The sequence below is a fragment of the Pan paniscus genome, chromosome 1 (genome assembly GCF_029289425.2).
Source record: "Pan paniscus chromosome 1, NHGRI_mPanPan1-v2.0_pri, whole genome shotgun sequence".
Taxonomy (NCBI): Eukaryota; Metazoa; Chordata; class Mammalia; order Primates; family Hominidae; genus Pan; species Pan paniscus.
Window position 1 is genome coordinate 77421177 of NC_073249.2, and position 25232 is coordinate 77446408.

A 25232-nucleotide genomic window follows, 5' to 3' on the forward strand; every position below is an offset into this window, starting at 1 on the left:
AAAAATCATACTATAAGTCGGCTGAGTTCACCTCTTTACTCCTTCACAAATGCCTGTCTTGTGCTTTTCTGGTAATACTTTATTAAATATTATTACTTGGGTTATAAGCAGTTATATCAAGATATAAATTTATAAAGTGACACATTTTCAATACCAACCATGTATGTCAACTTATTCCATAATAGCACATTCCATCAAATTAAACTGCAAAAGATTTCCCACATTTGTTTTACGTTCTATATGTATGGCTTATGAACAGAAATTTTGATGAATTCCAGCTGGTTTGAATATGCCGGCCAACTCTTATATAACAGATTCTTTTCAATTCTTATTGTATTCAATGAGGCCCATTTTAAGTGGGCCACCTGGTAGGATGAAGCGCTAATATATCTCCATAGAAAAAATAAGAAAACAAATCGCCCAACTAAACATAAGACCATCTTCTCAAACTACATTACTATTATATTTCTAATATAAGTGAGAAATAGTTCTAATCTTTTAGAAAAGTTGAATTAAAATTTAAACAAACTAGCAACCCCATGAACTATTAAATTGCTCATTGATCTATTATAACAATAACATTAAAATAATTTCCACCATTCCTGTGTGTTGCCTGGTTTCACAAAGCTATCATACACATTTTGGCCACCCCCTGCATTCCCCACACCCTTCTGCTTCCATCCAGCTGGAAGACATCAAGGGCACAGAAGCCAAGTGAAATGTTGACCCCACCCTCCTCCATCCATTTTAAGGCACCTTCAAAGCCAGAACACTGATCTAGTTCAGTTTCGTCAACAAAGCCAGCCATATTGCTATTTAAGACTCCAGTTTGGGGTTTTTGTAACTGCACATTAACATAAGAGGTTTGATTTTTAGTCAAAAACTTCAGCTGCACTGAATTCCATCCTATTGCTGTACCCCTTCTGCAGAAGAGTCCTCATTATTAAATCTTCAAAATCTTTTCTTTTAGTGTGGGAGCTCTTTCCTTATAATGTCAACCTCTCTGAACTAGCCATTAGACCCTGAAGGATAGAATGTTTCCCTTCCCAAAAGTCAAAACGGAACAGCCATTATGGTAGTGCAAATGCACATTTTCCCCCAAATTTGCACACCCCATATAATTCGTGCACTGTAACAGATGACAGTCATTCCAGCATGCACAGGAACACTCTTGTCAAGACATGCAGGAGCGGAGCAGGGGCTGGGGGGACAGAAGAGCTGCAAGAGGACAAATAACTTACTTTGTTGTTCCCCTATGCATGTAGCCGCAAGGAAAAGAAAGAGAAATATGTTAAACAGAAATTTATTTTAAAATTATGAGGGTTTTTTCTTCTACTTTCTCTGGATATTAAAAAAAATAAAATGATGAGGTTTTTCTTGCTAGAGTGAAATCAAAACAAATGATTTAACTATTCACTGACATCTCATACATACACATACAGCATCCAGAGCTCATGGACAAGTCAGAGAATCCACATAGGTTACATGAAATCATACATTTATAACAGCAGAAACTTAGGACAGTTCCCCCCTTTCTTTCTATTTGGAATACCTGGGGTATGGGAATGTGGCCAGAAAGAATTGGTTTGAATCAGTAATAAGTGAACTGTTAGCATGAAAGGCAGAGCATTTTGTGTGCCGGCTTGCCCTTTCCTGACAGCTCCTCCTCCAACATGCCAAGCAGTGGAAAATTTCATCAGCCAGTGCATTTTTAAACAAACACTGCATCCTTGGTTTCAAAGAAGGTGGAAAAAAAAAAAGAAGGAAAAGAGAGCAGAGGAAAGGAGTGGGTGGTTCTGGGGAGACAGGGTAAGCAGACCAAGTTACAACCTCCATCTGGACCATTCCTTTATTTTGTAAATTATGAGTTTTGCCTTAGGTTGGCATGGGAAGCAAGGACTGTATAGTGGGGATGCTGCCAAAACAAACACGAGTCCACACTCAAGAAATGGGTCTGGAAAGGTTAGTCACAAAAATGTAGTCATTTCTAAAAGCGACACTCTGGGTAAAGACACAGAACCGCCAGCAGCAGGCGGCAGGGCAAATGGCTCTCCTGTTTCAACCCTGAGCTGCAAGAGTATGATTTATATCAAACAATTTAACTCACATATGGCCTAAAAAAATAAGACGGTGATTCATTACTCCCGGGGCAGCCCGAGTCCTCACAAGGTCAGATCCTGTGGGGGAGACGTGATGGGATATGGGCCGGGAACAGATCTGAACTCTTCTCACAAGGGGCCCAGAAGGAATTTCTCGCTGAGACACAGGGTGGAAGAGAGCTGTGAGTAAAGTGTGTGCATCTGTGGAGACCTAGAACAGGGCGGAGTCACAGGTCTGGCTGCAGATTTGGCATTTAGTTTTAAGTTGAGGATGTGGAGGGGGAAATAATATATACAGATATTTTCTGGAGAGCGGAAAGGTAATGATCCCAGGAGAGTGTGTTTTCTGGAAAACAATGCCAATTCGTGACTCTAGGGAAATGCCTAATCCAGGGACCATCATATTTAATAAAGAAAACATAAATTTAAAGACACTGATAAAATAGTGAAGAGAAGTTTCTTGGCATTGTGAGTTGCCGTGATATAACCGTTAACACCCTGGCTTATCTGAGACATAAATAATGGCATAAGAATGAATGAAGGGAAAAAAAGAGTCCTTTTTAAAAATGATGCCAACTGTTCAATAAGGCAATAAAGATCCCCACTGGGAATTTTACCGGGAATAAAAGTCTTATTTTAGAGAATAATGGGACCCTGGTTCTCCCAAGTAGTGCAATATTGCTGAAAATACCTCAAACAGATGGAGTTTATTGCATTCCACAGCAGTGCAGCTTTTGATCTACCAAATAAGTTTCAGGAGTTCAACCAAGTATTTTTGCACATTAGGGAATGACTGGCTTCCCCACTCGATGGCAGATGGTTCTGTTTGTAGTGGCAACAATGATGTCACAGGGTAGGAGGCCTTAATCCTTAAATACAAGAAACACACAAGCGGAGGACGTGGTGTGGCTTGGCCATTTCTTGTTTCATTCAATCATTTCCCAACTGTCTATTCTGAGAGAGGCGTAACAGTCATGAATGGTGAAATGTAAATGCTTTATAATTCCCTTCACTACTCTGTGTGGCAGCAATTTATGTTTAGATCCCTGAAAGCACTTCATTGAAGAAAAACTAAGACTCTTCAGAATTGGCCATTTAGCTCTTCTAAGTTTTGCTGAAAATGCTAAGAACAAAGTTATGTGTTGGGGGCTAAGTACCAAGCATTTTAAGTCTTGTATTATTAGACTGCTGAAAAAATGAATATGAGGGGCCATCAGCACTTTAATAAATATGTATGCAGGTCTGTGGCTATTCCTCTTCTTCTCCTACAATAACGCAGAGACGTTTTCTCCTGTTATTTGACACAGAGAAAAATTCACTTTCAGAGTTTGTCCAAGAGGAATTTCTGAAGTTTCAAAAGGACTTCATTGTAAAGTGGTTTCAATCTGCAAAGCCGACCTAAAAACATCAGTTATGACTGGGACAGTCCTGAATTCAGAAGGAATAGTGAAGTTCCAGGGTGATTCACTTCCTGCCATCATTTTTAATCTCTTAAGAAAAATACACGATAGGGGAAGACCACTTATATATACAGCTAATAAAACCTCTTTAAAAACTCTGAGGTGTCAGACTTAGTAAATATGCAAAACTGGATTTGCACCAAATTTCTTTCCAGGACATTGTTTCAGACTTCCTACCAGTAGGCGGGCATCTGAGAGCAGGCTTGTGAATTCTCAGCTCCCGACAGCCTTTCTGCTCACTCCTGACTAACCGATGGAGGCTGGCCTATCCCCCCAGAGTGCATCAGATCTCCCTTTAAACAACTCGGCTTGCTTAGCCAATAGATGGGAAATTCTCCTTCACACACCCAAATCCCATTGATAGTTTCCTAAGAGAAGGGAAGTAATACTTAATTGGGAATTACAGCTTCATGGACACAATGATTTTAAATAATAAAAATATTATTGTTCAACTCCCTCTTATGAGTAAGAACATGCAGTGTTTGGTTTTCTGTTGTTGTGTTAGTTTGCTGAGAATGAAGGTTTCCAGCTTCATCCATGTCCCTGCAAACGACATGAACTCATCCTTTTTTATGGCTGCATAGTATTCCATGGTGTATATGTGCCACATTTTCTTTTTTTTATTATTATTATACGTTAAGATTTAGGGTACCTGTGCACAATGTTCAGGTTAGTTACATATGTATACATGTGCCATGCTGGTGTGCTGCACCCATTAACTCGTCATTTAGCATTAGGTATATCTCCCAATGCTATCCCTCCCCCTCCCCCCACCCCACAACATCCCCAGAGTGTGATGTTCCCCTTTCTGTGTCCATGTGTTCTCATTGTTCAATTCCCATCTATGAGTGAGAACATGTGGTGTTTCGGTTTTTGTCCTTGCAATAGTTTACTGAGAATGATGATTTCCAATTTCATCCATGTCCCTACAAAGGACATGAACTCATCATTTTTTATGGCTGCATAGTATTCCATGGTGTATATGTGCCACATTTTCTTAATCCAGTCTATCATTGTTGGACATTTGGGTTGGTTCCAAGTCTTTGCTATTGTGAATAGTGCTGCAATAAACATATGTGTGCATGTGTCTTTATAGCAGTGTGATTTATGCTCCTTTGGGTATATACCCAGTAATGGGATGGCTGGGTCAAATGGTATTTCTATTTCTAGATCCCTGAGGAATCACCACACTGACTTCCACAATGGTTGAACTAGTTTACAGTCCCACCAACAGTGTAAAAGTGTTCCTATTTCTCCACATGCTCTCCAGCACCTGTTGTTTCCTGACTTTTTAATGATTGCCATTCTAACTGGTGTGAGATGGTATCTCATTCTGGTTTTGATTTGCATTTCTCTGATGGCCAGTGATGATGAGCATTTTTTCATGTGTCTTTTGGCTGCATAAATGTCTTCTTTTCAGAAGTGTCTGTTCATATCCTTTGCCCACTTTTTGATGAGGTTGTTTGTTTTTTTCTTGTAAATTTGTTTGAGTTCATTGTAGATTCTGGATATTAGCTCTTTGTCAGATGAGAAGGTTGCAAAAATTTTCTCCCATTTTGCCTGTTCACTTTGATGGCAGTTTCTTTTGCTGTGCAGAAACTCTTTAGTTTAATTAGATCTCATTTGTCAATTTTGGCTTTTGTTGCCATTGCTTTTGGTGTTTTAGACATGAAGTCCTTGCCCATGCCTATGTCCTGAATGGTAATGCCTAGGTTTTCTTCTAGGGTTTTTATGGTTTTAGGTCTAACATTTAAGTCTTCTTTAATCCATCTTGAATTAATTTTTGTATAAGGTGTAAGGAAGGGATCCAGTTTCAGCTTTCTACATATGGCTAGCCAGTTTTCCCAGCACCATTTATTAAATAGGGAATCCTTTCCCCATTGCTTGTTTTTCTCAGGTTTGTCAAAGATCAGATAGTTGTAGATATGCGGCATTATTTCTGAGGGCTCTGTTCTGTTCCATTGGTCTATATCTCTGTTTTGATACCAGTACCATGCTGTTTTGGTTACCGTAGCCTTGTAGTATAGTTTGAAGTCAGGTAGCGTGATGCCTCCAGCTTTGTTCTTTTGGCTTAGGATTGACTTGGCGATGCGGGCTCTTTTTTGGTTCCATATGAACTTTAAAGTAGTTTTTTCCAAGTCTGTGAAGAAAGGCATTGGTAGCTTGATGGGGATGGCACTGAATCTATAAATTACCTTGGGCAGTATGGCCATTTTCATGATATTGATTCTTCCTACCCATGAGCATGGAATGTTCTTCCATTTGTTTGTATCCTCTTTTATTTCATTGAGCAGTGGTTTGTAGTTCTCCTTGAAGAGGTCCTTCACGTCCCTTGTAAGCTGGATTCCTAGGTATTTTATTCTCTTTGAAGCAATTGTGAATGGTAGTTCACTCATGATTTGGCTCTCTGTTTGTCTGTTGTTGGTGTATAAGAATGCTTGTGATTTTTGTACATTGATTTTGTATCCTGAGACTTTGCTGAAGTTGCTTATCAGCTTAAGGAGATTTTGGGCTGAGACAATGGGGTTTTCTAGATATACAATCACGTCGTCTGCAAACAGGGACAATTTGGCTTCCTCTTTTCCTAATTGAATACCCTTTATTTCCTTCTCCTGCCTGATTGCCCTGGCCAGAACTTCCAACACTATGTTGAATAGGAGTGGTGAGAGAGGGCATCCCTGTCTTGTGCCAGTTTTCAAAGGGAATGCTTCCAGCTTTTGCCCATTCAGTATGATATTGGCTGTGGGTTTGTCATAGATAGCTCTTATTATTTTGAGATACGTCCCATCAATACCTAATTTATTGAGAGTTTATAGCCTGAAGGGCTGTTGAATTTTTTCAAGGGCCTTTTCTGCATCTATTGAAATAATCATGTGCTTTTGTCTTTGGTTCTGTTTATATGCTGGATTACATTTATTGATTTACATATATTGAACCAGCCTTGCATCCCAGGGATGAAGCCCACTTGATCATGGTGGATAAGCTTTTTGATGTGCTGCTGGATTCAGTTTGCCAGTATTTTATTGAGGATTTTTGCATCAATGTTCATCAAGGATATTGGTCTAAAATTCTCTTTTTTGGTTGTGTCTCTGCCAGGCTTTGATATCAGGATGATGCTGGCCTCAAAATGAGTTAGGAGGATTCCCTCTTTTTCTATTGACTGGAATAGTTTCAGAAGGAATGCTACCAGTTCCTCCTTGTACCTCTGGTAGAATTCGGCTGTGAATCCATCTGGTCCTGGACTCTTTTTGGTTGGTAAGCTATTGATTATTGCCACAATTTCAGATCCTGTTATTGGTCTATTCAGAGATTCAACTTCTTCCTGGTTTAGTCTTGGGAGAGTGTATGTGTCGAGGAATTTATCCATTTCTTGTAGATTTTCTAGTTTATTTGCATAGAGGTGTTGGTAGTATTCTCTGATGGTAGTTTGTATTTCTGTGGGATCGGTGGTGATATCCCCTTTATCATTTTTTATTGCGTCTATTTGATTCTTCTCTCTTTTTTTCTTTATTAGTCTTGCTAGCGGTCTATCAGTTTTGTTGATCCTTTCTAAAAACCAGGTTCTGGATTCATTAATTTTTTGAAGGGTTTTTTTTGTCTCTATTTCCTTCAGTTCTGCTCTGATTTTAGTTATTTCTTGCCTTCTGCTAGCTTTTGAATGTGTTTGCTCTTGGTTTTCTAGTTCTTTTAATTGTGATGTTAGGGTGTCAATTTTGGATCTTTCCTGCTTTCTCTTATGGGCATTTAGTGCTATAAATTTCCCTCTACACACTGCTTTGAATGTGTCCCAGAGATTCTGGTATGTTGTGTCTTTGTTCTCGCTGGTTTCAAAGAACATCTTTATTTCTGCCTTCATTTCGTTATGTACCCAGTAGTCATTCAGGAGCAGGTTGTTCAGTTTCCATGTAGTTGAGCGGTTTTGAGTGAGTTTCTTAATCCTGAGTTCTAGTTTGATTGCACTGTGGTCTGAGAGACAGTTTGTTATAATTTCTGTTCTTTTAATTTGCTGAGGAGAGCTTTACTTCCAAGTATGTGGTCAATTTTGGAATAGGTGTGGTGCGGTGCTGAAAAAAATGTATATTCTGTTGATTTGGGGTGGAGAGTTCTGTAGATGTCTATTAGGTCCGCTTGGTGCAGAGCTGAGTTCAATTCCTGGGTATCCTTGTTAATTTTCTGTCTCGTTGATCTGTCTAATGTTAACAGTGGGGTGTTAAAGTCTCCCATTATTATTGTGTGGGAGTCTAAGTCTCTTTGTAGGTCACTCAGGACTTGCTTTATGAATCTGGGTGCTCCTGTATTGGGTGCATATATATTTAGGATAGTTAGCTCTTCTTGTTGAATTGATCCCTTTACCATTATGTAATGGCCTTCTTTGTCTCTTTTGATCTTTGTTGGTTTAAAGTCTGTTTTATCAGAGACTAGGATTGCAACCCCTGCCTTTTTTTGTTTTCCATTTGCTTGGTAGATCTTCCTCAATCCTTTTATTTTGAGCCTATGTGTGTCTCTGCACGTGAGATGGGTTTCCTGAATACAGCACACTGATGGATCTTGACTCTTTATCCAATTTGCCAGTCTGTGTCTTTTAATTGGGATATTTAGTCCTTTTACATTTAAAGTTAATATTGTTATGTGTGAATTTGATCCTGTCAATATGCTGTTAGCTGGTTATTTTGCTCATTAGTTCATGCAGTTTCTTCCTAGTCTCGATGGTCTTTACATTTTGGCATGATTTTGCAGTGGCTGGTACCGGTTTTTCCTTTCCATGTTTAGTGCTTCCTTCAGGAGCTCTTTCAGGGCAGGCCTGGTGGTGACAAAATCTCTCAGCATTTGCTTGTCTGTGAAGTATTTTATTTCTCCTTCACTTATGAAGCTTAGTTTGGCTGGATATGAAATTCTGGGTTGAAAATTCTTTTCTTTAAGAATGTTGAATATTGGCTCCCACTCTCTTCTGGCTTGTAGAGTTTCTGCCGAGAGATCCGCCGTTAGTCTGATGGGCTTCCCTTTGTGGGTAACCCGACCTTTCTCTCTGGCTGCCCTTAACATTTTTTCCTTCATTTCAACTTTGGTGAATCTGACAATTATGTGTCTTGGAGTTGCTCTTCTCGAGGAGTATCTTTGTGGCGTTCTCTGTATTTCCTGAATCTGAACGTTGGCCTGCCTTGCTAGATTGTGGAAATTCTCCTGGATAATATCCTGCAGAATGTTTTCTAACTTGGTTCCATTCTCCCTGTCACTCTCAGGTACACCAATCAGACGCAGATTTGGTCTTTTCACATAGTCCATATTTCTTGGAGGCTTTGTTCGTTTCTTTTTATTCTTTTTTCTCTAAACTTCCCTTCTCACTTCATTTCATTCATTTCATCTTCCATCAGTGATACCCTTTCTTCCAGTTGATCGCATTGGCTCTTGAGGCTTCTGCATTCTTCATGTAGTTCTCGAGCCTTGGCTTTCAGCTCCATCAACTCCTTTAAGCACTTCTCTGTATTGGTTATTCTAGTTATACATTTGTCTAAATTTTTTTCAAAGTTTTCAACTTCTTTGCCTTTGGTTTGAATTTCCTCCTGTAGCTCGGAGCAGTTTGATCGTCTGCAGCCTTCTTCTCTCAACTCGTCAAAGTAATTCTCTGTCCAGCTTTGTTCCATTGCTGGTGAGGAACTGCGTTCCTTTGGAGGAGAGGCACTCTGCTTTTTAGAGTTTCCAGTTTTTCTGCTCTGTTTTTTCCCCATCTTTGTGGTTTTATCTACTTTTGGTCTTTGATGATGGTGATGTACAGATGGGTTTTTGGTGTGGATGTCCTTTCTGTTTGTTAGTTTTCCTTTTAACAGACAGGACCCTCAGCTGCAGGTCTGTTGGAGTTTGCTAGAGGTCCACTCCAGACCCTGTTTGCCTGGGTATCAGCAGCGGTGTCTGCAGAACCATGGATTTTCATGAACTGCGAATGCTGCTGTCTGATCGTTCCTCTGGAAGTTTTGTCTCAGAGGAGTACCCGTCCGTGTGAGGTGTCAGTCTGCCCCTACTGGGGGGTGCCTCCCAGTTAGGCTGCTGGGGGATCAGGGGTGAGGGACCCACTTGAGGAGGCAGTCTGCCTGTTCTCAGATCTCCAGCTGCGTGCTGGGAGAACCACTGCTCTCTTCAAAGCTGTCAGACAGGGACATTTAAGTCTGCAGAGGTTACTTCTGTCTTTTTGTTTGTCTGTGCCCTGCCCCCAGAGGTGGAGCCTACAGAGGCAGGCAGGCCTCCTTGAGCTGTGGTGGGCTCCAGCCAGTTGGAGCTTCCCGGCTGCTTTGTTTACCTAAGCGAGCCTGGGCAATGGCGGGCGCCCCTCCCTCAGCCTCGCTGCCGCCTTGCAGTTTGATCTCAGACTGCTGTGCTAGCAATCAGCGAGACTCCGTGGGCGTAGGACCCTCTGAGCCAGGTGCGGGATATAATTCTCCTGGTGCACCGTTTCCTAAGCCCGTCAGAAAAGCACAGTATGTGGGTGGGAGTGACCTGATTTTCCAGGTGCCGTCTGTCACCCCTTTCCTTGACCAGGAAAGGGAACTCCTTGACCCCTTGCACTTCCCGAGTGAGGCAATGCCTCGCCCTGCTTCGGCTCGTGCACCGCGTGCTGCACCCACTGACCTGCGCCCACTGTCTGGCACTCCCTAGTGAGATGAGCCTGCTACCTCAGATGGAAATGCAGAAATCACCCATCTTCTGCGTTGCTCACGCTGGGAGCTGTAGACCGGAGCTGTTCCTATTAGGCCATCTTGGCTCCTCCCCCTGTGCCACATTTTCTTTATCCAGTCTATCATTGATGGGCATTTGGGTCCTAAGTCTTTGCTATTGTGAACAGTGCTGCAATAAACATACGTGTGCATGTGTCTTTATTGTAGAATTATTTATAATCCGTTGGGTATATGTCCAGTAATGGGATTGCTGAGTCAAACAGTATTTCTGGTTCTAGATCCTTGAGGAGTTGCCACACTACATTCCACAATGGTTGAACTAATTTACACTCCCACCAACAGTGTAAACAGGGAGGGGAACATCACACACTGGGGCCTGTAGGGGGGTAGGGGGCTAGGGGAGGGATAGCATTAGGAGAAATACGTAATGTAGATGACTGGTTGATGGGTGCAGCAAACCACCATGGCAGACGTATACCTATGTAACAAACCTGCACATTCTGCACATGTATCCTAGAACTTAAAGTATAATAAAAATAAGTAAGTAAGTAAATAAATAAATAAATAAATAAATGCTATGAGACATTGAACACATTCACCCAGTTGAAGGCACTGAACTAGTTGTGATGCAGAAAAACCTTCATTTAATCTTATAAAGTCACTCTGAGGAAGGCATTATTCTGAGTTTAGAGAAGAATCAACAATTGGAAGGTTAAGTAAGTTGCCTGAGCCACATGGCTAGTAAATGGCAGGCTCAGGATCCAACTGTGAGTGGATTTGACTTGAAGTCTACCTCATTCCATGGCACACATTATGTTTCAAGGAATTTAAATTCAGAATTCTTTCATGTTTTATATAATTTAAATATTGTAAGCCAACAAAACTGTGCCAGAAAAGTCAGTTGTTTGTTATATCATGTTCTTTAGATATTTAATCAAATTCACATTTATTTATAATCACATATGTAGGAAAAATTTACGTACATGTGTCAATAAAATAATCTTTTAAAAGTTGTCTAATCATAGCCTCTTACTACTGATACATACGCACACACAATACAGACTGATTGTATTTCAGTCTCATCAGTGAAAATAACAATTAATTACATTAGAGACATCTTTACTTTGAAATTGGATAAAGTCCTACATATTTAATGATATCAAATTTTACAATGGTTGTAATTTCAATTTAGTGACCATAGAAAATAGAAATGGAAAAAATAAAATTCTGCTAAATCCAAATTCAGATTTAAATATAGTTTTAAAATATTGTGGCTGCTCAGAAATATCAGGTGACTGGTAGAATGCTAAATCTGTGGCTCAAAGGAAGTTATGTGTAAATTCACAGAGTAAGTCAGTAGCCTGAATCCAGGACTCCTCCTTTCCATTTTAGAGCCATAGATGCCACTGCTCAGACAAAAATTCTACATTTTGCTTTGGATCCAGAAAGGTGAAAGAGAATAAAAGTAATTAGAAAATCCATATGGAAAAATAGTAGGGCTGTTGTATTTTATACAGATATCCACTGTAGATCTTATCATATTGTAGAGCATTTATTTGTGTCTTTCTCTTTCACTAGGCTTAGCATTCCTATTAAGTAGGAATTTCATCTTTTTAATCTTTGAATCTCTAGAGTCCACTTTAATAGTGATGGATGAAGGGAAAGAAAGAAGGGAGGAAAGAGGATGGAAGGGAAGGAAAGAAATAAAATTTTAGAAAACCCCAAGATAAATAACTTAAGAGACAAAAGAAACAGGGGAGCAGAAGATTTTGATATGAGTGACATAAAACCATTCCATCACTTGGACGTGATGGAAAAAAATATATAGTGAGAATGTATTTTAAAAAGTGTGCATATGTAACCTTACTAGAAAATAAAATCTGTCTAACACAGCATTTCATTCAAATTTGGGTTATGGCTGTTTATCTAATGATGTCAAACTGACACAATTTTAAAAAATGATCTATATAGAGATTTCTTTCCAGTCAAAATAGAGGTATCTTGTGCAGAAAGCAGAACTTTGTAAGTTTAGACTCATGTCCATGCATGACACATAAATGTTTCATTGTTAGGGTAGCAATTGACTGATTTGTAGACTCAATGGTTTATTGACATGAAAGCAAAATCACACTACTTAGACATTCTAAAAATTTACACAGACGGAGGCATCTGTTATTAGGTTATTCTGACTTCATCAAGTCTTTCTAAATTAGGAATAACTACCTAAAAATAATTTCCTTCCCCCAAATATAAGTGAGTGTTCACAAAATAGAAACTTTAGATAAGCATTCTAGTTAATTTCATCAGTTAGCTGCCATTTAAATATCTGAAAGTCAAGCAATTATGTAATATGACCTGTAGGACTACATGGTGCATAAGAAATGCAAATATTGTTTATGATAAAAACTGAGAAAAGGCAACATCATCGCACACTGCTAAATTTAATTTCCTGTGTTGCCTTCGGTATGTACTAAAAATTCCTTTGTCTTGATCTTCTAAGCAATTGTACCAAATATGCATTGATAAACAAATAAAAATGATATAAAAAGAATCAAAACAGATTGTGTTGTGAGATTTGCTTAAAATTGAGTATTCTAATTAAAAATAGAAAATATTTCTTTGTCTTTTTGATGTAGAGCTATGGATACATAAAAATCCAGCCAGTTTACTGGGAGATGGATAACTTTGATTTTCTAGGACAGTTTTTCCCTCATAAGAGATTCATTGAAAGTTTTTGTTTTTGTTTCTGAGACAGGGTATCACTCTTTCACACAGGCTGGAGTGCGGTGGGACGAACACTGTAGCCTGGGCCTCCCAGGCTCAAGCAATCCTCCTGGCATCCCTTGTAGCTGGGATCACAGGTGTGTGCCACCGTGCCTGGCTAAGCATTATTTTTGTTTAAATGGCAAACTTGTCTAGTGCATTTGAAATAGGTTTAATTTACAAAATCATGACTTAACAAAACATTTTCACAAACATTATAGTTGCATGTTAAGGCAGACACACACACACACACACACACACACACACACACACACACATTGATAAATAACCAAGCATACAAGCATATTTGGAAGATAGAAAATAACAAAGTATTTATAATCTCACTGGGCTGTATGATAATATTCACAGTATTTCAACCTTCCCCTAGCTGTTAAAGAAAGTAGTTTTGATGAAAATGTTCATAATAAGAATCATAATAATTATAATTATAAATGAAAATATAGTGCTTACTTGTACCTGCCCTGTTCAATGCTTTCCCTGCATTATCTCATTCAATCCTATCAACCGTCCTATAAAAGACTACTGTTATCTTCATCTCAGAAATAAGAATCTTGAAATGTGAAAAGGCTAGGTAACCTGCCCAAGACCTCACAGCTTGGAAGTAAGCACCTGGAATGTAAATATAAGTGATGTGACACAACAGCCCTGCTTGAACTCACATGCTTTACTACCTCTCATCATTCTCAACCATAATGAGCTTTTAAATACATAAATCTTATCGTGTCACTAAGTGACTTGAAACCTAGTAGTGGCTTCCATCTCACTTAGAATAAAATTCAAAAGCCTCGCCCCATCCTTCAAGGCCTACATCACCTGGTCCCTGACCTCTTTCCTTGTTAACCAACTACCACCTTTGTCTTCCCTCACAGTGTTCCAGACACACTGGCCTTGCTGCTCCTCTAAGACACTGAGCTTGGTTTTGCACTTGCTATCTTCTGCCAAGAATACTCTTCTTCAGACTTCCAGATCCTTTACTCCCTCCCTTCTTTGAAGAGCCTGCTCTAATGTCAACTCTTCAAAGAGGCCTTCCCTCATCACCTTGACAAAAATAAAGCTTGCCTGCCCCTTACTCTCACTGTCTGTCCCTTTAACTTACTTAACATTTTATAGAACTTATCACTATCTTAAATAATGGTGCACAATTATCGTTATTCACTCCCTTGTTTAATGTCTGCTCCAGTGGGGGCAGGACTTTATTGCTATTGTTCACCTCTGTATCACCAGGGCCTAGAATGGCAGCTGGCAAAAAGCATATGCTCCAAAGGTTTGTGTGGAATGAGTTAATAAAAAATTAGGTATGTGTGCATTTTTAATATAGAACATTTGTGAAATTAAACACACTACCATCAATGGATAGGGAAGAGTAATAAGTAATAGAGTTAAAAACAAAAGTAAAAGTGGTACTCTGATGTTTAATGACTTCTCACATGTAGTCTTTAGAGTGGTACATATCTATGCAAATATCTACGCATATAACAGGAGAACAACTCGACAACAATTATGAAAATCATATATGAGTGCTTCTGTACTCCTGGCTATTGACAGGAAAGCATCTACTTTAACTTCCATTTGGAGGGCACAAAGCATATTGTGGGAGGTTCATTGTTTTAGGTGTCAGACAGGTATAGGATGACAAGTATAGCATGCAATGGTGTAAAGAGGTCTATGTGTGAGTTAAAATAACAGCAGAGAGGACGACATTTTGGTGCAAGTCCTCAATCCTGTATTCCTGAAACTCTGTTACATTTTAATATAACCCCAGAGATGTGGTCAGCCCTGAAACCCCCCTAGAAATACTTTAATTGTCCTATGTTTCACCCATATCTCAGACTTTCTCTTGAAAAGACTCTCTCCCTATTTTGAACCTAAAAAGGACCCAACTCATGCATGATCATTCCTATAACTGATCGAGAGCCAAGTAGGCACCTCAGGAGTTAAGCTGAACTAAATCCCCAAGGCTTAGTCTCAGTACTTTAGTTCTGGGGAGAAACCTGGATAATCTAGATATACAGGAGGAAGCAGCAAGTGGAGAGGTCCACTCAGTGGCAGAGTCTGTTTAACGGTGGGTGCACATATGTTGGGTGAGACTTCTGTTTAAATTTAGACTAGTCTGTGTAATATTACATTTTCCAAAGAACACAAAGAAAAGGTCTGTTTATTAACTTGAATGAGAGAAGTGTCTTAAAGACACGTGAAGCATATTAATAAAGACAAGTGGAAATAGCAATATATTTCTTTTTGTTCCTTCACACTCATGAGGATATTAAACAGAGTTTGCACACAGATATACTTATGGATACAGGGAATATAGACATAATGAAAGGGGATAGATTTTTATTAAAATGAGTATATTTTAAGCAAGTCAAAATGCTGGTGTTATGATTGATGATATACTGATTGTATTAATACCATGATAAGTATGAAAAAGCATATAGAGAAAAATGAAATTTTGAAATAAAACAAACTTTGTCTTGGGCTGAGATTGCATATGTGTTTTATGGCTGAGCAAGACATTTTCTTTAACAAATATACTGATTAACTTCTTCAAATAGAAATCTAATAGAGAAAAAGCATTGTTAAAAAATATAAAAAGAGTAAGCGAAGTATCAGCTAAAAGTGTAACTAATTAATTAAGTCAGTAAGAAAACTAGTTTCTCCAGCTTATGGTATGTAGGATTAATATTTTCTTAAGCATAGCTAATAATAATTTTTAAATAAGAGATATATCCAACTTACTACAGATTTGTCAGGATAGACCCCAGCTCTTAGTAGAGATGCCTTCCAGCTGTCGACATCCTCCTGGGAATCACATGCCAGCTCAAGGAAGCGATAGTCTTTGTATACATTCCTGGAGTTAAAAAAAAAAAAAATCATGCTTTTAGTTTGAACCAGATTCAAAGTCATTTTATGTTGCTGTAGACGATGATGATATAAGTGACAATCCAAATGGACAGTTTCTGACAGTCACTGGAGGAAAACAAAAACAACTCATACTTTAAAATAATTAGTGAATTTCTACATGTATTTACAATATAATTTTTTTAAAAATCACATTACAAAGCTCAGAGTTATCTGTACTGCTACAAAATTAAAAAGTAAATACAAATGTATTCAATATTATACACTGGGTGTGAACTGATTGGAACTTGTGCTGTGGGGAAGGAATTGCTATTGCTCAGCAGCTAGATCAATTCTCTGAAGATATTTTATGAGTCTAAATGACTAAATAGCTCATAAAACTTTAAGATGCACGGCAATAATCTTACAAACCTAAAAGACAATGCCAGATGCAAAACAGAAATGCTCATTAAATTGTGAAAAGGAAAGACTGATAACCAGTGTTTAATAGGGTGAGATGCCAATGAAGTGCATATTTATGATGGGGACAGTATTTTCCTTTTATATTTCTTTTCCTGATATTACATAAAATGCAATACATGCCCATTTTTAAATATTTGGAAAGTAGAGAAAAGAATTAAAGTGGTAACAATCATCCAGTTTCCACAGCCTAGAGATAACCTTCTTTTCTTTTTTTTTATTTAAGATTTTTATTATTATTATTATACTTTAAGTTCTAGGGTACATGTGCACAGCGTGCAGGTTTGTTACATAGGTATACACATGCCATGTTGGTTTGCTGCACCCATTAACTCATCATTTACATTAGGTATTTCTCCTCATGCTATCCCTCCCCCAGCCCCCACCCTATGACAGGCCCTGGTGTGTGATGTTCCCCACCCTGTGTCCAAGTATTCCATTGTTCAGTTCCCACCTATGAGTGAGAACACGCGGTGTTTGGTTTTCTGTCCTTGTGATAATTTGCTCAGAATGATGGTTTCCAGCTTCATGCATGTCCCTGCAAAAGACATGAACTCATCCTTTTTATGGCTGCATAGTATTCCATGGTGTACATGTGCCACATTTTCTTAATCCAGTCTATCATTGATGGACATTTGGGTCAGTTCCAAGTCTTTGCTATTGTGAACAGTGCTGCAATAAACATACGTGTGCGTGTGTCTTTATAGTAGCATGATTTATGATCCTTCGGGTATATACTCAGTAATGGGATCACTGGGTCAAATGGTATTTCTAGTTCTAGATCCTTGAGGAATCACCACACTGTCTTCCACAATGGTTGAACTAGTTTACACTCCCACCAACAGTGTAAAAGCATTCCTATTTCTCTGCATCCTCCCCAGCATCTGTTGTTTCCTGACTTTATTGATCGCCATTCTAACTGGTGTAAGATGTTATCTCATCGTGGTTTTTGATTTGCATTTCTCTGATGATCAGTGATGATGAGCATTTTTTCATGTGTCTGCATAAATGTTTTCTTTTGAGAAGTATCTGTTCATATGCTTTGCCCACTTTTTGATGGGGTTGTTTGTTTATTTTTTCTGGTAAAATTTGTTTAAGTTCTTTGTAGATTCTGGATATTAGCCCTTTGTCAGATGGGTAGAATGCAAAATTTTTCTCCCATTCTGTAGGTTGCCTGTTCACTCTGATGGTAGTTTCTTTTGCTGTGCAGAAGCTCTTTAGTTTAATTAGATCCCATTTGTCAATTTTGGCTTTTGTTGTGATTGCTTTTGGTGTTTTAGACATGAAGTCCTTGCCCATGCCTATGTCCTGAATAGTATTGCCTAGGTTTTCTTCTAGGGTTTTTATGGTTTTAGGTCTAACATTTAAGTATTTAACCCATTTTGAATTAATTTTTGTATAAGGTGTAAGGAAGGGATCCAGTTTCAGATTTCTACATATGGCTACCCAGTTTTCCCAGCACCATTTATTGAATAGGGAATCCTTTCCTCATTGCTTGTTTTGGTCGGGTTTGTCAAAGAGATGGTTGTAGATGTGTGGTGTCATTGCTGAGGCCTCTGTTCTGTCCCATTGGTCTATATCTCTGTTTTGGTACCAGTACCATGCTGTTTTGGTTACTGTAGCCTTGTAGTATAGTTTGAAGTCAGGTAGCGTGATGCCTCCAGCTTTGTTCTTTTTGCTTAGGATTGTCTTGGCAATGCGGGCTCTTTTTTGGTTCCATATGAACTTTAAAGTGGTTTTTTTCCAATTCTGTGAAGAAAGTCATTGGTAGCTTGATGGGGATGGCATTGAACCTATAAATTACCTTGGGCACTATGGCCATTTTCACAATATTGATTCTTCCTATCCATGAACATGGAATGTTCTTCCATTTATTTGTGTCCTCTTTTATTTCGTTGAGCAGTGGTTTGTAGTTCTCCTTGAAGAGGTTCTTCACATCCCTTGTAAGTTGGATTCCTAGGTATTTTATTCTCTTTGCAGCAATTTTGAATGGGAGTTCACTCATGATTTGGCTGTTTGTCTGTTACTGGTGTATAAGAATGCTTGTGATTTTTGCACATTGATTTTGTATCCTGAGACTTTGCTGAAGTTGCTTATCAGCTTAAGGAGATTTTGGGCTGAGATGATGGGGTTTTCTAAATACACAATCATGTCATCTACAAACAGGGACAACTTGACTTCCTCTTTTCCTAACTGAATACCCTTTATTTCTTTCTCTTGCCTGATTGCCCTGGCCAGAACTTCCAACACTATGTTGAATAGGAGTGGTGAGAGAGGGCATCCCTGTCTTGTGCCAGTTTTCAAAGGGAATGCTTCCAGTTTTTGCCCATTCACTATGATACTGGCTGTGGGCTTGTCATAAATAGCTCTTATTATTTTGAGATACGTTCCATCAGTACCTAGTTAATTGAGAGTTTTTAGTGTGAAGGCTGTTGAATTTAGTCAAAGGCCTTTTCTGCATCTATTGAGATAATCATGTGGTTTTTGTCTTCGGTTCTGTTTATGTGATGAATTATGTTTATTGATTTGTGTATGTTGAACCAGGCTTGCATCCCATGGTGAAGCCAACTTGATCGTGGTGAATAAGCTTTTTGATGTTCTGCTGGATTCGGTTTGCCAGTATTTTATTGAGGATTTTTGCATCGATGTTCATCAGGGATATTGGTCTAAAATTCTCTTTTTTTTGTTGTGTCTCTGCCAGGCTTTGGTATCAGGATGATGCTGGACTCATGAAATGAGTTAGGGAGGATTCCCTCTTTTTCTATTGATTGGAATAGTTTCAGAAGGAATGCTACCAGTTCCTCCTTGTACCTCTGTTAGAATTCGGCTGTGAATCCGTCTGGTTCTGGACTTTTTTGGTTGGTAGGCTATTGATTATTGCCTCAGTTTCAGAGCCTGTTATTGGTCTATTCAGAGATTCAACTTCTTCCTGGTTTAGTCTTAGGATGGTGTATGTGTCCAGGAATTTATCCATTTCTTCTAGATTTTCTAGTTTATTTGTGTAGATGTGTTTGTAGTATTCTCTGGTGGTAGTTTGTATTTATGTGGGATCGGTGATGATATCCCCTTTATCATTTTTTATTGTGTCTATTTGATTCTTCTCTCTTTTCTTCTTTATTAGTCTTGCTAGTGGTCTATCAATTTTGTTGATCTTTTCAAAGAATGAGCTCCTGGATTCACTGATTTTTTTGAAGGGTATTTGTGTCTCTATCGCCTTCAGTTCTGCTCTGATCTTAGTTATTTCTTGCCTTCTGCTAGCTTTTGAATTTGTTTGCTTTTGCGTCTCTAGTTCTTTTAATTGTGATGTTAGGGTGTCAATTTTAGATCTTTCCTGCTTTCTCTTGTGGGCATTTAGTGCTATAAATTTCCCTCTACACACTGCATTAAATGCGTCCCAGAGATTCTGGTATGTTGTGTCTTTGTTCTCATTGGTTTCAAAGAACATCTTTATTTCTGCCTTCATTTCATTATTTAACCCGTAGTCCTTCAGGAGCAGGTTGTTCAGTTTCATGTAGTTGAGCGGTTTTGAGTGAGTTTCTTAATCCTCAGTTCTAATTTGATTGCACTGTGGTCTGAGAGACAGTTTGTTGTGATTTCTGTTCTTTTACATTTGCTGAGGAGTGCTTTACTTCCGACTATGTGGTCAACTTTGGAATAAGTGGGATGTGGTGATGAGAAGAATGTGTATTCTCTTGATTTCGGATAGAGAGTTCTGTAGATGTCTATTAGGTCTTCTTGGTGCAGAGCTGAGTTCAATTCCTGGATATCCTTGTTAACCTTCTGTCTCGTTGATCTGTCTAATATTGACAGTGGGGTGTTAAAATCTCCCATTATTGTATGGGAGTATAAGTCTCTTTGTAGGTCTCTAAGGACTTGCTTTATGAATCTGGGTGCTCCTGTATTGGGTGCATATATATTTAGGATAGTTAGCTCTACTTGTTGAATTGATCCCTTTACCATTATGTAATGGCCTTCTTTGTCTCTTTTGATCTTTGTTGGTTTAAAGTCTGTTTTATCAGAGACTAGGATTGCAACTCCTAGTTTGTTTTTTTTTTTTTTTTTTTTTTTTGCTTTCCTTTTGCATGGTAGATATTCCTCCATCCCTTTATTTTGAGCCTATGTGTGTCTCTGCATGTGAGATGGGTCTCCTGAATACGGCACACTGATGGGTCTTGACTCTTTATCCAATTTGCCAGTCTGTGTCTTTTAATTGGGATATGTAGCCCATTTACATTTAAGGTTAATATTGTTATGTCTGACTCTGATCCTGACATTATGATGTTAGCTGGTTATTTTGCTGGTTAGTTGATGCAGTTTCTTCCTAGCATCAATGGTCTTTACAATTTGGCATGTTTTTGCAATGTCTGGTACCAGTTGTTCCTTTCCATGTTTAGTGCTTCCTTCAGGAGCTCTTATAAGGCAGGTCTGGTGGTGACAAAATCTCTCAGCATTTGCTTGTCTGTAAAGGATTTTATTTCTCCTTCACTTATGAAGCTTAGTTTGGCTGGATATGAAATTCTGGGTTGAAAATTCTTTTCTTTAAGAATGTTGAATATTGGCTCCCACTCTCTTCTGGCTTGTAGGGTTTCTGCTGAGAGATCCGCTGTTAGTCTGATGGGCTTCCCTTTGTGGGTAACCCGACCTTTCTCTCTGGCTGCCCTTAACATTTTTTCCTTCATTTGAACTTTGGTGAATCTGACAGTTATGTGTCTTGGGGTTGCTCTTCTCAAGGAGTATCTTTGTGGTGTTCTCTGTATTTCCTGAATTTGAAAGCTGGCCTCCCTTGCTAGGTTGGGGAAGTTCTCCTGGATGATAGCCTGAAGAGTGTTTTCCGACCTGGTTCCATTCTCCCATCACTTTCAGGCACACCAATCAAATGTAGATTTGGTCTTTTCACACAGTCCTATATTTCTTTGATGCTTTGTTCATTTCTTTTTACTCTTTTTTCTCTAAACTTCTCTTCTCGCTTTATTTCATTAATTTGATCTTCCATCACTGATACCCTTTCTTCCACTTGATTGTATTGGCTACTGAAGCTTTTGCATGCATCATGTAGTTCTCATGCCATGGTTTTCAGCTCCATCAGGTCATTTAAGGTCTTCTCTACACTCTTTATTCTAGTTATCCATTTATCTAACCTTGTTTCAAGGTTTTTAGCTTCCTTGCAATGGGTTAGAACATGCTCCTTTTGCTTGGAGAAGTTTGTTATTACTGATCTTCTGAGGCCTACTTCTGTCAACTCATCAAAGTCATTCTCCATCCAGCTTTATTCCATTGCTGGTGATGAGCTGTGATCCTTTGGAGGAGAAAAGGTGCTCTGGTTTTTAGAATTTTCAGCTTTTCTTTCTTCTCTGGTTTCTCCCCAGCTTTGTGGTTTTATCTACCTGTGGTCTTTGATGTTGGTGACCTACAGATGGGGTTTTGGTGTGGATGTCCTTTTTGTTGATGTTGATGCTATTCCTTTCTGTTTGTTAGTTTTCTTTCTAACAGTCAGGTCCCTCAGGTGCAGGTCTGTTGGAGTTTGCTGGAGGTCCACTCCAGACCCTGTTTGCCTTGGTATTACCCGGCGGAGGCTGCAGAACAGCAAATATTGCTGTCTGACCCGTCCTCTGGAATCTTCGTCCCAGAGGGGCACCTGCCTGTATGAGGTGTCAGTCGGCCCCTACTGGGAGGTGTCTCCCAGTTAGGCTACACAGGGGTCATGGACCCACTTGAGGAGGCAGTCTGTCCGTTCTCAGAGCTCAAACATCATGCTGGGAGAACCACTGCTCTCTTCAGAGCTGTCAGACAGGGACATTTAAGTCTGCAGAAGTTTCTGCTGCCTTTTGTTGAACTATGCCCTGTCCCCAGACGTGGAGTCCATAGAGGTAGCAGGCCTTGCTGAGCTGCAGTGGGCTGCACCCAGTTCAAGCTTCCCAGCTGCTTTGTTTACCTACTCAAGTTTCAGCAATGGGGGACACCCCTCCCCCTGCTAGGCTGCTGCCTGGCAAGTCAATCTCAGACTGCTGTACTAGCAGTGAGCAAGGCTCCATGGGTGTGGGACCTGCTGAGCCATGCGTGGGATATAATCTCCTGGTGTGCCATTTGCTAAGACCATTGGAAAAGCACAGTATTTAGTCGGGAATGTCCCATTTTTCCAGGTACAGTCTGTCACGGCTTCCCTTGGCTAGGAAAGGGAAATTCCCCAACCCCAGGTGAGGTGATGCCCTACCCTGCTTTGGCTCGTCCTCTGTGGGCTGCACTCACTGTCCAACTGGTCCCAGTGAGATGAACCAGGTACCTCAGTTGGAAAAGCAGAAATCACCCATCTTCTGAGTAGATCACGCTGGGAGCTGCAGACCAGAGCTGTTACTATTCGGTCATCTTGGAACGGGACCATAACCTTATTTTCTTATACCCTTTCATTGTACCTATTTTTCAGATAGTTGAGGTTCTATTTCTCTCCCTCCCACCCTCTATTCCTCTCTAGTTCTCTATTATCTTGTGTCATGCTTTTTCACTTACTGTTATATCATGGTCATTTACTTATACCATTAAATATTTATAAATGTCAGATTATAGTAGCATAATATTCATTCATATAAATCTATGATGATTTAACCTTCTCCTAATATTAGATAATTAAATAATTTTCCTTTTTGTTTTGCTATCATAAATAATACTTAAATAATTATTTTCATCCATGAGCACTTGTCACATTTACTACTATTATTTTCTGAAGATGGATTCCTATAAATAGAGTTACAGGATCTAAAGGTTTTTTGTTTTTGTTTTTTGTTAGAGACAGGATGTCTCTCTGTTGCCTGAGCTGGAGTGCAGTGGCACAGTCATAGCTCACTGTAGCCTCAAACTCCTGGGCTCAAGTGATCCTTCCACCTCAGCCTCCCATGTTGCTGGGACTACAGGCATGTGCCACCACACCCAAGTAATTTTTCTAGTTTTAGTAGAGACAAGGTCTCACTGTGTTGCCCAAGCTGGTCATGAACTCCTGGGCTCAAGCTATCCTCCTGCCTCGACCTCCTAAAGTGCTGGAATTACAGGAGTGACCCACCATTCCCAGCCTAAAGTTATGATCATTCTTAAAACAATAAAAACTCCCAATTACCTTTCCAGAAAAGATAGTCCAATTTAGACACACTAGCAGTATACAAGATTAACAAGCTTTCTTCTCCCTTATTCTCTCCCAAGTTGTGCTCATTTATGCCTAAGAGCCTCCATCTCCACCTAAACTCAGAAGGCCCATGTGTTTATATCTCCTGTCTAGACCTTCCCCAGAGTCATACTGCCTATTGACTTCTGCTCTTGAGTATTGCCAAGGAACCTTGACGTGAAAAACTGAACAGGTGATTTACAACTTGGTCTTCTTCCAATGTTCACATTTTAGTGGTGTAATTCAGATACTTTAGGGGTATTTTGGACACCTTTCACTCTTTATCACCTGTCTTCCATTTTACTACATAAAAGTGTCCTCTTTAAATTGTTATTATAATCACCTCTCTTTTGGACTATTATTATACAATAGCCTCCTCATTGGTCTCCCAGAATCCCATGGCCTCTTTTAACTTGCTGTCTGATTTTTATAGTTTTAGATCTTACATTTAAGTCTTTAATCCATCTTGAGTTAATTTTTTTATAAGGTGATAGGTAAATGTCCAGTTTCATTCTTTTGCATATGGCTAGCCAGTTATCCCAGTACCATCTATTGAATAGGGAGTCCTTTCCCCATTGCTTATTTTTGTCAACTTTGTCAAAGATCAGATGGTTGTAGGTGGGGAACTTTAGAAGAAAATCTAGAAAATACCTTCCTGGAATTGGTCTTGGCAAGAATTTATGACTAAACACTCAAAAGCAATTACAACAAAAATAAAAATTGACAAGAGGGACCTAATTAAACGAAAGATCTTCTAGACAGCAAAAAAGAAACTATCAATAGGGTAAACAGACAACCTACAGAACGGGAGAAAATATTTACAAATTATGCATCAAACAAAGGTCTAATATCCAGAATTTATAAGGAACTTAAATAATTCAGTAAGTGAAAAACAAATAACCCCATTAAAAAGTAGGCAAAGGACATGAACAGACACTTATCAAAAGAAGACATACAAGCAACAACAAAAAAAAAACATGAAAAAATGCTCAACATTACTAATCATCAGAGTAATGCAAATCAAAACCATGATGAGGCACCATCTCACACCAGTTAGAATGGCTACTACTAAAAAGCCAAAAAATAACAGATGTTGGTGAGGCTGAGGAGAAAGGTGAACACTTATGTGATGTTGGTAGGAATGTAAATTAGTTTAGCCACTGTGGAAAGCAGTTTGTAGATTTCTCAAAGAACTAAAAGCAGAACTACCATTTGACCCAGCAATTCCATTACTGGGTATGTATACCCAAAGGAAAATAAATTGTTCTGCCAAAAACACACATGTGCCTATATGTTCATTGCAGCATTCTTCATAATAGCAAAGACATTGAATCAACCTAGGTGTCTGTTAATAGTGGACTGGATAAAGAAAATGTGGCACATATACACTATGGAATACTATGCAGCCCATAAAAAGAACAAAGTTATGTCCTTTGCAACAACATGGATGGAGCTGGAAGCCATTATCCTAATAATATTAATGCACAAACAGAAAACCAAATACTGCATGTTCTCACTTATAAGTGGGAGCTAAACATTGGGCACATATAGACAAAGTTGGGAACAATAGACACTGGGGATTACCAGATGGGGAAGGAAAAAGGGAGGAAGGGTTGAAAAACCACCTACTGGGTACTATGCTCACCACATGGGTAATGGGATCATTTGTACACCAAACCTCAGCGTCATGTGATATACCCATGTAACAAACCTGCGCATATAAAATAAAATAAGTTGATATTAAATAAATAAG

General features: G+C 39.1%; 1 protein-coding gene across 7 annotated transcripts in view; it reads right to left on the reverse strand.

The window, feature by feature from the left end:
• The window catches only part of DNM3 (dynamin 3), a 583300-nt gene that overhangs the window by 93573 nt on the left and 464495 nt on the right, over nt 1-25232 (reverse strand). For 6 of the 7 annotated variants that reach the window (XM_055111556.2, XM_034940650.3, XM_003824660.4 and 3 more), the window contains one exon: nt 15748-15859. In XM_055111556.2, coding sequence (XP_054967531.2) covers nt 15748-15859 — 112 coding nt within the window. Of the gene's footprint in view, nt 1-1241; nt 1254-15747; nt 15860-25232 lie in introns of all 7 variants that reach the window. The other variant, XM_003824661.4, reaches the window with a different exon arrangement.